The sequence below is a fragment of the Lates calcarifer genome, linkage group LG16_LG22 (assembly GCF_001640805.2).
Source record: "Lates calcarifer isolate ASB-BC8 linkage group LG16_LG22, TLL_Latcal_v3, whole genome shotgun sequence".
Classification (NCBI taxonomy): domain Eukaryota; kingdom Metazoa; phylum Chordata; class Actinopteri; family Centropomidae; genus Lates; species Lates calcarifer.
In genome coordinates, this window is record NC_066848.1 from 22973846 (window position 1) to 22986121 (window position 12276).

The 12276-nt window shown below is 42.6% G+C and overlaps 1 protein-coding gene across 3 annotated transcripts in view; it reads left to right on the top strand.

Moving 5' to 3' along the window:
- Window positions 1–12276, top strand: part of ttc7a (tetratricopeptide repeat domain 7A) — a 49531-nt gene that overhangs the window by 17807 nt on the left and 19448 nt on the right. For all 3 annotated transcript variants that reach the window (XM_051076654.1, XM_018694609.2, XM_051076655.1), the window contains 6 exons: window positions 325–408; window positions 1362–1466; window positions 4437–4554; window positions 5376–5433; window positions 5616–5688; window positions 5792–5952. In XM_051076654.1, the coding sequence (XP_050932611.1) occupies window positions 325–408; window positions 1362–1466; window positions 4437–4554; window positions 5376–5433; window positions 5616–5688; window positions 5792–5952 (599 nt within the window). The remainder of the gene's footprint in view (window positions 1–324; window positions 409–1361; window positions 1467–4436; window positions 4555–5375; window positions 5434–5615; window positions 5689–5791; window positions 5953–12276) is intronic.

The window sequence follows — 12276 nt, forward strand, 5'->3', positions numbered from 1 at the left end:
CGTCCACACACACATCAATCACATCATTATGTGCTGAAACAGAACAGAGTGGGTGGTGTGTGGTGACTGACAGTCATTTCAAGATAGAAAAATGTAGCCAAGGAGAGTGGCCATTCAATTCAACTGCGTAAAGGAGGAAAAATTAGTGAATAACTGTAATGTTCCTAACCCTGGTTTTTCTAACTTAAAAACTGGTTCCCTAATGGCTTAGACAGTTTGAACACAAACACACATTTCTTTTTGTTTTACATCCCACTTGTACAAACTTACATAACTAAAATGTGTTTGTGTGTCTGTGTCTGCATGTGTGTGTTTCTTCTCCAGTGTCTGGAGCGAGCCATGAAGTTCTCATTCAACGAGTTCCACCTCTGGCACCAGCTGGGCCTGTCACTCATGGCGGCTGGGAAGGTGAGCTCATTTCTCCTTATATACCAGCAACAGACCCTCTCTCGCACACACACACACTCATACGCCACGCCACACCCGAAGGAGACATCCATCTTCTGCCATGCCTATGTCCTGTACACTGTGGTGCTCCTTCCTCACCCTTGTGTCCAGACGTGCAACAAATAGCATTCACAGCCCAGTGTTCAGTCTGCTCGGAGGGCCAGCTGGCTGGAAATTTACTCAGTCTGGACAGTTTAGGTATTGCCAATTAACTGACGGTTCCAAAGAAGTACAATTAAAAGGCATTCAGCTAACCTATAAATCTAAACCATCTAGAATAGATTGTGTTGTCCTGCAAATGCGACCCCCACCACCTTCTGCTACTATAAAAAAAACACCCTTGAAATGAATCCATTATAAATGAATAAATTCTGTTGTAATATTGAAAAACAGGACATCCTTCAAATGGGAGTCCTTGAGAGGAATAAGAAATAGTTTACAATCCTCTCTCTCTTTCTGTCTCTCTCAGTCCCTCTGAGTATGTGAGTGTGTGTGTGTGTGTGTGCGCGCGCTCATGTGTGTGACAGAAAAATTGATCTGGGTTGCAGGATAAAGTGACACTGCAGATCAATGGAGAGCTCTAGAAATAGGCTGCTCCCTAGAAGGAGAAGGGGCCGCCTCAGTGTCGTCAGATCCGCTTCTATTTAGGGCCCGCCGAGTGTGTGTATATGCGTGTGTGTGCATGTGTGTGTGCGCATGTGCGCGTGGTCCATTAATGATTGACCTACATGTATTAAGTGACTGTGTGTCTAAATGGGTCTATTAGGGCTGTGTAAGGACAGTTGATGTGTGTTTGATACACTTGTTCAAAAGCGATCCGTGTCATCTGTTGCTGTGTGATAACTGGCTGCTGCGTGCACATGAATCACAATTTGTCACTGACATTTGTATGAGTGTGTGTGTGTGTTTTCCAGGGGGTTGGTGCTGTGTCTGTCTTTAAAGAGTGCGCCAGGATGAGACCAGAGGACCCTTCATTGCCCCTGTTGGCTGCTAAAGTCTGCATTGGTCAGCTGCACTGGGTGAATACACACACATCACCTACATCAACTTGTGCGCAGTAACCACGACATGTACACACATGCATTTGAGGGTCAGAAGCATGCATGTTTTTTACTTGTGACACTTGGCTCTCAGGGCCTGTCATCTAAATTTTTACTTTTTTGTTGTGAAGTATTGGATACCTCTACCTCTTCATCCTTTAAATAAAACAATATAAGAGAAAAGAAAAGCAGTCTTTGCCTCGGTTGCTCACAACTCATGTCTGCATCATGGCCATAACACGTGATGAGACATCGCAAGTGGACCCTGCTTCATTTTAACGGGTTATTCGGCAAAAGAGTTGCACATTGCAACAGCTCTATATATTGTTCCTGTGGCTGTGTCTCAGGCGGTGGAATAGGTTGTCCACTAATTGGAAGGTCGGTGGTACGATCCCCAGCACCTCTGATAAGCCAAAGTATCCCATAGCTAGATTGTTGTCAAGTTTTGTGCAGACATTTATGGTCTCCAGACAATGAATTCTGTCGATTTTTGCCCCCACATGAGGTTGGCATTTGTGGTTTTGTGTGAAATGCCTCGACAGACAGTTGGACTGATTGCCTTGTTGTGGTAGCACACAGTCACGTCCCCCACAGGGTGATATATAATAAGTTTTTCTGAATCCACTTTCCATCAGAAGTCAAAAGTATAATTTGTCTAGTTCTTAGCTTCAAAACTAAAGATGTTCCTATCAGCCTCAGTTGTACTTGGTGCTAATTCAGGGATAACTCTATATTTTTGCACCTGGGCACCTTTTCCTGTGTTTTGGGTATAAATATTGATAGGGACAAAAATCTGGAACAAACAAGCAAACTCCACACAGAACAGCCCTGGGCGAACCGTGGTCCAAACCAGAATCTTCTTGCTGTGAGGCGACAGTGCTAACCACTGCACTACTGTGCCGCTAGAGAGTAAGTAACATCACCATATATCACTACCAGACTCCATCGGCAAAAACAGCCATTTTACTTGCAGAACACTGCAATATTCTTTACATAAGAAAAAGTATCACACAATAACACAAAATACCTCCTGTGTTTTATGAGGTAATATTACGGTTTTTGTCAATGGAGTCTGGTAGTGATATATATTACTCTTAAACATCTCTGAAGGAATCTTATATCATATCCAGTCAGTGTCAATAAAATATGGACTCATCACAAAGCCATTCAACAATACATGAAAAGGCTGAAATTTCACAGGATTACAGCCATAGTATCAAGGATCTATTCTCCATCTGGAACTAATGAGATATTGCAAATCTGCATGTGAATACAGTATCATGGACAATCACATCTGTAATCCAGGGATATTCATTTTTATATAGTAAGACCTGCTGCCCCCCCCCCCAGCATCAATTAACAGTTATGAGATGATAAGATGAAATATGAAGTTGCATCATAGAATTCAGTTGTGCATGGATTGGAGGTTTTTTTTAGTGTAATGTTGCATCAATGCATGCTTTGAAATGCAGTGTGTGTGCTTGAAGTCAGAGAGTCACTGCGCAGCATCACTGTGTCGCTAATGTTTCGGGATTGACATAGGGGTCACTCAGGCAGATACACACACACACCACGAAGCCCGGCCAGCTTGGATAGACCTGCTGTTCATGATCTGGGCAGGAGGGAGAAAGTTACAATAACAGTGGTATTTATGGTGGAGGGAGAGAGTGACAGAATGAGTGAGGGTGAGTTAGACAGAGAGAGCGAGAGAGAAAGGGGTCAGAGATTAGAAAAGAGGAGCTAACAGGGGCGAATGGAGAGAGCACATCTGTCAGTGGCTGGAGATCATGGCAGGCCGGAGACACTAAGGAGCTTACAGCCTTAATCACAATGGGACACTATGGCCATAGTGCAGTGGGGCATTACATAAATGGGCCACCATTATCCACCATCAGCTCCACTGGACAGTCTGAACTGTTTTCTAGCCAGCAACATGTTTTTTGCTTATTCTGTTGGCTTACTAGCTCACAGCCCAAACCAAAACTTCATAAGAATTTCATATTTTCTCAGGTTTTCATAGCTTTCCTATACACAGTTTATGAAATAGAAACGGATGTAAAGCACATGAAACCCTCTCCCACCACACCACAAACTGCAAGCTGATTTTCGAAATTCCTGAAGAGCAGTTTTGCAGATGCAAAACAACTGCGACATGTTCTTCTCTCACATCGTCCGAGGGTGAAAAAAGCCTAATCCTCCTAAGATGTGCGTGGACGGGCTGTGTGTTTAAATGACTGGCTATTGTGTGCCGGCTTTGAACTCGCAAGGGCTGGACTCAGAGAAAGAGGCACAGAGAGAGAACAGAGGAGGAGGATGGCGAGAGGAGGAAGAGGAGAACGAGGAGGGGGAGGGAGGGTGCCCGAGCAGTTGGCTCGCTGTTGCGCTGGCATGCCGTCAAAAGGCATTACCCCCACCCCAACCCCACCCCCCTGCTCCCACCTAACCACCTGCCTGCCCGCCACCAGCCATACCTCACACGGAGTGACACACTTTTTCCTCGGCTCAGAGCACCTCGGCTCAGCCACACACACTGCCTGCAGTCTACTGCTGCGTGTGTGGGCGTGTGTGTGTGTGTCCTTCAGCAAACTCTGCGTTGTCCTTCAGCTGAATATACTCGGACTAAACTCACACCAGGCTCAGCCATCAATACTCCATTCCCTGCTGCACTTAAGCCACATTTGCCTTTCAGTGCTACAAAGGCTTTTTCTGTCACGCACAAGTGCATGAGAGAATATTGCAGGTCCTACTTACAGCACAGGACCTTGCAGATTTTTAAAATACATTTTATTGTAGGAGATTTTTATTATAGGTTATTGGTTTCGTTATGTAACTGGATTTGTCTTTGATAGAAGACTAATGCAGTGATTCACCTGCCCATTGAGTATATATAATTATGCTAACATCCTTCAAAGGCTAACTGAGTGTGTGTGTGTGTGTGTGTGTGTCCAGTTTGAGGAGGCAGAGGTTCTGTCCCAGAGAGTGGTGTCTATGGGGGAGGAAGCTGGTGAGTTTCTGCCCAGGGCCTACCTGGCTCTGGGGCTCTGCTGCAGTCTACAGGCCTCTGAAGGTATGGATACACAAACTACCAAACAAACAAACCTACTATGATTCTCTTCACCAGAAAATCAACAGCATCATTTGCTCACACACTGAAGAGGACCTGTGAAAAGCAGCCTGTTGTGGTCATGAAAGCAAACCTCTCAAGGAGAAGTTAAGGGAGGGTGTTTGGCACCCAGCATAGGTTTCTTTTAATTATGGTCATGATCTTTCAATAACCTTTAACAAGTGGCTTTAGTTACATTAAATTGACCAGGAATAGTTCAACATTTTTGGGAACACATTTATTCACTTTCATGCCAAAACTTAGATGAGAGGATCAACAACATTGTCAAGTCTTTCTGTTAAATATGAATCTACAGCCACCAGATGTTTAGCATTGCTTAGCATGAAGACTGAAAGTAGGGGCAAAGAGCTATCATTTGGACCTGGCTGGTCTAAAGCAGGTCAATGCCAAAATCTTTTGGTCCAAGGGTTAAAAAGGTTTACCATCCAGCACCTCTGGAGCTCTCTAATTTATGTCTTATTTATGTCTTTTATTGAATGAGTGTAAAAATCAATTTTTAGGTGGACATAGTATGTTACCATAAAGTTGCCGGGAAACCATCAGAGACCCTGGTATGTTACTGTGCCAGCTAGGCTAGCTATCACCGCCTGTATGCCTAAGTTATGGGTCATACAGGTGTATCTGTCATAACGGTCACCTTAAAAGAGGAACGAGAAATAACCTACTTTGTGGTTTAGGTATGAAGTTTTGTTGAACACATGTTGCTTCTATTCTATACAAGAGTTAAAAATATAAAAAAGCTAAAAACTAATGTCTCTCTGCAGCTACTCTCAAAGCAGATCGGAATGAATTCAACAAAAGGGCGCTGCAAGCTCTGAACAAGTAGGTCCTGGTTGATTATCTTAATAATATAAATTGGCATTAAATGCAACATGTTTTTCCATGATTTTATTCCACTAACACTCAGGCTAAGTTTGTGACATATATAGTAATCAAAAAAGTTTGATATCCTGTTATTAAAATCTTTGATAACACAATATGAGCCATATTTCTCTCCTCCACAGGGCTCACTCATTAGACCCCCTGGATGCTCAGATTGCTATGTACCTGGCTCTTCAGCTGGCACTTGTGCGCCAGGTATAAGCAAACACATGAGAAATTATGTTTGTGCAGCAGACAACAGAGACAACAGAAGACAGTGTAAATTGTAAGTGCCTGAAAATGTGTTTGTGTGTGCCAGGTATCAGCAGCCATGGAGCCCCTGCAAACAGCTTTATCTCTCCATGGAGACGATGTACACTCCCTTCACCTGCTGACCCTGCTGCTAAGCGCCCAGAAACACCACCGTCATGCGTTGGACACGCTGGGCTTGGCCCTCAGCCAGCACCCTGACAACTTCAAGTAAAAACCCACTACACCATCCCACTCACACATGCAGCAGAAAATGTTGGTAGAAGTGCTGGTGAATTGAGGATAAGGTGCCAATCGATTTCTGTACTTTTTAGACTTTGTATAGGTGATTTTTCATGAGTGAGTGAGTGTGTGTGTGTGTGTGTGTGTGTGTGTGTGTGTGTGTGTGTGTGTGTGTGTGTGTGTGTGTGTCTGTCTCTGTGAGAATGGCTCCAGTGAGTGGTACAGCAAGGCCCTGTCCTAACACCAGTCCTCTCCATAGGGATAGGGTGTCTCAGCTCCACTGTGTTGGAGGCCAAGCACACACACACACACACACACACACACACACACACACACACACACACACACACACTTGACTCCTTATTTAGATGTGCCAGAGTGGAGGCCTGCACTTGCAGTACCTATGCCCCTCATACACCCTTACCCTTTTAACACTGCAGCTCTGACCTGAGCCCAAGTGCTGCTTTCCTCACAGAACTGAGTTGCCCAGCACATATAAACTACCCGTCTGCTACGCTAAGCAGGTTAAAACACATTAAAATAGACTCAGACATTTACACTCTAATCATTTTGGGGCATGTAGGGATTTAGTGATTTGCTTTAGGACAATTTGAAAGGACACATTGCAGGAACTTTTGGTTATGAGTTGGTATCTCTAACTATGCACCCACCATTTCACCTTTTTGCCAAGTCATACTTGACATATGTTTAATATGTGCATTTGTGTAATGAATCATATTACTGCATGATATCATGTAACTTTAAACTATATCTAAGAAGCATATGGGATATGTACAAAGCTTTCAAACCTGTTGTAAAACCTTATGCTAATATTTTGACATTTAATTATCTTAAATTAAGAATCCATTTTGAAATGAAGTAGTTTGAAGCAGGGTAGTGGCAGTGCAGACCCCTCATTGTGGTTTAAAATGCTCACATTATATCACAGGTTTTCAGTCAGTCGTACTGAGCAAAAACATTCAAAACATATTCATTAGCTGTGGAGGAAGCTCTGTTGTATCTGAGAAAGACAACATTAACACTCCTGGCCAATTATTTCACAGTAACCATAACATGGAAACATGTTGCATCATCTTTCTGATGTGTTTTCTCTCTATTTCAAAGCCCAGTAAAGCATTTCATAATACAACCATTTGGGGTCAGTGTTGGCCTCCACGGTTCCAGCACAGACAGATGGGGTACATCCATACATCAGGAGCAAGAGGATGAGAGAGGAAATGCAGAAAAACAAGAAAACTGATGACACAATGAAGGGAAGGAAGGATGTAAGAACCTGACAGGAAGAACAAAACACAGAGACAGAGTGGGAGGTTGTAGGAAAGACTACAGTTTCATAATTGCACAGGTTTTACTTATCAGTACTGTATGTAAAATTGGAAGATGAAATCTATTCTCTCTCTATCTAGATGCACAATCACACACTTAGACACACACACACATACCTCCTCCGTAGAGACACTTGACTGCTTTGACCCATTTAAGAGCTCTTTTCCAGGCTCAGCCAATCACATCGCTCTCTGCGCCAGGAATCCCCATCGCCCCAGTAACCATGAGGTCATATGGGTAGAGCAGGCAGCATCAGTTGTTGTTCCCAAACTGTTGTTATGGAGTGGTAGAGAGACATTGAGTCAGAGAGAAAGAGAGAGAGATACTTATCTATGTATCTGTTGTTTGCTGAATGGAGCAGCTGATTTAACATGACTTGTTACTGAATGTCCGTTAACTGTTTGTGAACCTCTAAGATTTACTGATTTGTTTTAGTGATAATAATTTCACTCCTGCCAGTAAAACTAATTATAACTGAACCAAATGAGAGCTAGAGAGAGAGATAGATACTCTGCATGGGCTTGAAATTTCTGCCCTAGTCTGACCTTACCCAATTGACTTTGGCCCAAACTTTGCTTGGGAACAGCACTCTCTCTCTCTGTCTCTCTCTCTCTCTCTCTCTCTCTCTCTAAAGGAGTAGACCAGTTTCTGTGTAGCAATGTAACAAACAAATGGTCTAGTCTGCTGTTACATCATATCTGTTCATAATAATTGAGTAAGCATCTGTGAGTGTTAGTGGAAACATCACACAGTATACTATACTACATACTATACATACTAAATATTATAGTATATAATAGAAAAACTGAATTAGAAGTAATGTAACAGCTCTCACCAAGCATTAGCACCAACATCTCTCCCCACTGTTAAACTGTTTGTATGTTCTAAAGTCGACCCTAACATTATAGTTGTGAGCAATCACTTAAAGCTGCACCAATAAATATTTTAAATGAACAATGAATGAAATGACTGTGTGTAATGTGTAGATGTCTCTCATAGTGACAAACACACACAGAACTATCGCTCCACTGTGCTTTTCCCCTCAGCTCTACACAGTGCACAGTTGTTTTAGTGTTTTACTTGAATGTCCTTGTGCCATCTCAATGCTCTTACAAAACATCAGATAGACAAAGTTAGCAACTAGCTGGTGAGCATAGTGGAACATTTATTACCTAAAGAGCCACACGTTTCCCTCAGAAGTTGGTGGAGACCAAAACAGAGCCAAAAGGAGAGTAAATATTACTGACATTCGTCAGGGGGACGGATGCACAACTGTAGATTTGTGCTCTGTGTTTGCTCTTTGTTGAAACAGGCAAATGTTATGCTTTGTTATGCTAATACATTAGCCACTAGCAATTAATGGAGCTTGAATGAACCAAACTGGAATCACAACTTTTCCTTGTTGTGAAAAGAGCACTAAACCAAATCATTTGCAAATGTTCCCCAAATCTTTTCCAACTTGCTGTCTCAATGCAGAGTGGTGTGTTTGAGTAAATCTTCACAACACAAGCTCATTGGTTGATCCAACTTCCTGTTCTGAGGCAGGTTTGAAGCAGGCACTTAAATATCATACCCAGAATTCATACAAAGGTATAAAATAAAACAGCAACATGATTGTTTACCAGATGACACCTGTGCATGTTTGCTTACATGCAGACAGAGAAGAATGTTGCACGTGAGAAAAGGACAAGATTATCAGTATGCACTACAAATAATGTCATATTAATCATTTAACTGTACTAATGATGGCAGTACTTGATTCTACCATTTGATTATCAACAGTATTTTAGCCGTAAACCCAAGCCAAACCTGCAATATGCACCTGAAAATGAATCCAGACCCATCCAGAACATATCAATACCCTCGGGCTGAGGCAGTTGCAGATCTCAGAGTCAGAGAATAAGAGATTGAGACACACAGAGAGAAAGAGAGAGAGATGGGGAGAGAGAGAGATAGTGAAAGGAGGTGTTTTCTCAGTAACAAGCTCACTGAATATCATTTGCTTTGGATGTGTGAGCGAGCATCAAAGATCAAAGTGTGTATCATGTGTGGTGCCGGGCATTCCATGACAGTTGCGTGTGTATTTTACGTTTTGTGATGCTGGGGGGATGTGGGTGTACATGTGTACAAGATCGTAATCTTGCACATGCATGTTTGTGTGTCACTGTGTGTTTTGTGTGTGTGTGCATGTTATGTGTGTGATTCCTGTTAGCCACTGCCTCTCTGCACCACAGCAAACTGTCAGCTTGCTGTAGCATACTGAATTTTTCCTTCCTCCTTTTCTCCCACATCCTCTACCCCCGGCTTCTGTCTTTCACTCTCCTTCTCCGTCTCTTCCTCTCGCTTTCCTCCTTTCTCACCCTCTCGTTCTCTCCTTGCCCCTCATCTTTTTTTTATCTCTCTGTCTCTGTTTCTCCCTTTTCTTTGAAATTTTAATCACCCAGTAAACAGGCACGCATTTCAATGTGAAATGTGATTCTGCTACAGATTGAGAGAGCTGAGGAGAGAGAGGGAGAGAGGGAGAGAGGGGGGAGGGTTGTGTATGTGTGTATGAGAGAGAGAGAGGGAAGGGAGTAGAGAGAGAGTGATCGTGGTCTCACAGTTTGTACTAAAGAGAATGATTAATCCCAGCCTTTGATTCTGCATTCATCTAACGGGATGTTGCAGCATGAGCAAGTGTGTGTGTGCATGTGTGTGCATCTGTACAAGTGTGTGTCTAAGCATGCACAATGCGTGCCTGGCTTATGCTGTACTACACAGAGCAAGCACGTCTGCACAGGCTTGTATGTGTTGATCTCTATGGATGTACTATATATATATATTTATATATATATTTATTTATATGCACATACACACACACAGAAACATAGATTCACTTTGAATGGGAAAGGGTCTCAGACTGGACCCCACTGTGTGTGTATTGTGTGTGCACTTGTGTGTCTGTAGAGACTGTAGAGAATATACACTCTGATCTGTGGGAGTGCAGAGTGAGTAATACTGTAGATGCACCACTTTTTCAAGGGAACATTATTAGCTATTTTTGTATGGAGTTTACACTGGCACTCACTACTCTTAGCTGGCCACCACCGAGCATTAAAACTGAGCTACGCTGCTCACTGCTATCCATCGTCAAACACTACGCTTTGCACAAGCCGGGCTCATTCCCAGGAGGCTGGAAATGACAGCCTTTTGTAATCTGATGTGTGGTTGTGAGTGCTGTAATCTTGATGAAATCTATTTTTTCTGGAGCTTTCTGGAAAAATCTAGTGTCTGTGATGGAGTGGTGAATAACAAGGTGGAGAAGACTCCAAGACTCTATCCTTGGATGACTTACATCAGTTTGACATTACTTACCATGATGTAACAGGTTTGCTGTTGATATGAAGTTTTCTTTCCTTCATTGTGGTCTGCTCTCCTTTGCCATTGCTTCAGTCTGTATTAAGCTGGTGTCAGTTTATAACTCAGGACCTTCCAGGACCTTATGATGTTAGCTTATAAATAGCTCATGAATTTGTGAATAAGAAAAGTACTTGAACCACTTAAAGTACTTAAAAAAACAAGTGCGCATTAACTCAGACCCAACCAGCGTTTGAACACCAGCATATATTACCAGCTCTTTTTAATTTATGTCTTAAACACTTGTGAAGGCCAAAAAAATGTGAATTAACTGCAAAGAATTAGATGTAAAATCTCAAACAATGTCCTCATTGGCAGACATGGCCTTTGTTTGAAACAGGCTTATAGTAGACACAGGCATCTATTCCTAATTTTTGCTGTTAATGCAAATTCAAATTTTATCCACGTTCTATTGATGTTGAGTTACTGTCAATAAAACTCAACTTTTCTTGCATAAATGACACATAAAAGCTTAACCCCTCCCTTTTCTCACAGACTTTTAATGTGAAGAAAATAGACAGTGAGCACATCCAATCCCAGTTGTCCTGGGTTTGCCTGCACACTTCATTCAGCAAGTTTTCCATGCCGCGTTTCAATCTACAAGGTCTTTGTCAGACAAATATTATTGTGCTTTATATACAGGCTTAAAATTAGAGCCCTCCTATTCAAACTCTTTACTCAAAATACTTTCTCTCTTTCTTTCTTTCAGTGTGCAGACCCTCTTCTTTTACTGTGAAAGTACTGCAGGAAATGTTGACTGAAAAAAAACCCTAAACAAACAAACAAACAAAAAAAACAATAATGCAGAAACAATTGAAAATCATTTGTGAATGGGGACAGTATTTGTTTTAAGAAGAGACACAAGTAAAGTCATTATTTATTTGAATAATCTGAATATCATGAGAATTTATGGTAAACTGAATGGTACAGTACAGTACAGTATTGATGAATACTGTACTGTACATTTAAGACAAAGAGAGAAGTCAGTTCTTTGTATGTATGACACCCACACACACACACACCTTGTCACATTTCAACACCAGGATGGATTTACACCCTCACAATGCTTCTAAACGCTTTGCCACACTGGTAATGGGGAGCCTGGAGACGCACAAAATCACACACACACACTCCAGTGGACCCCTACTGGCAGGCGTATCCTTAACACAACGTCCCTCGGCAGCACTTGTCATCCACACGTCAGAAAATCCAACCCCCTTCCTCCCACACACTTTCATTTTTTTCTTTTCCAGCATCCCTCCATCTTCTCCTCATACCCTCCACACACACACACACACACACTCTTCGTCCCTCCCTTCCTCCTTCTCTCTATCTTTCCTCCCTCCACCTTCTGACAGGAGAGTACAGAATAATTGGAGGAGCCTTCAACAACAGGCAGGCAGCGGACAGCTAGGCAGGCGGGCGTCAGATGTGGTGAACACCATAGTCTCCCTGTCTCTCTCACTCTCTCTCTCTCTGTCCTCACACTCATGGATGAGTGATGCCCATGACAGACTGCATCCTCTGAGAGCCCCTTCTGGCAATTACCACACACGCACACACATCAGA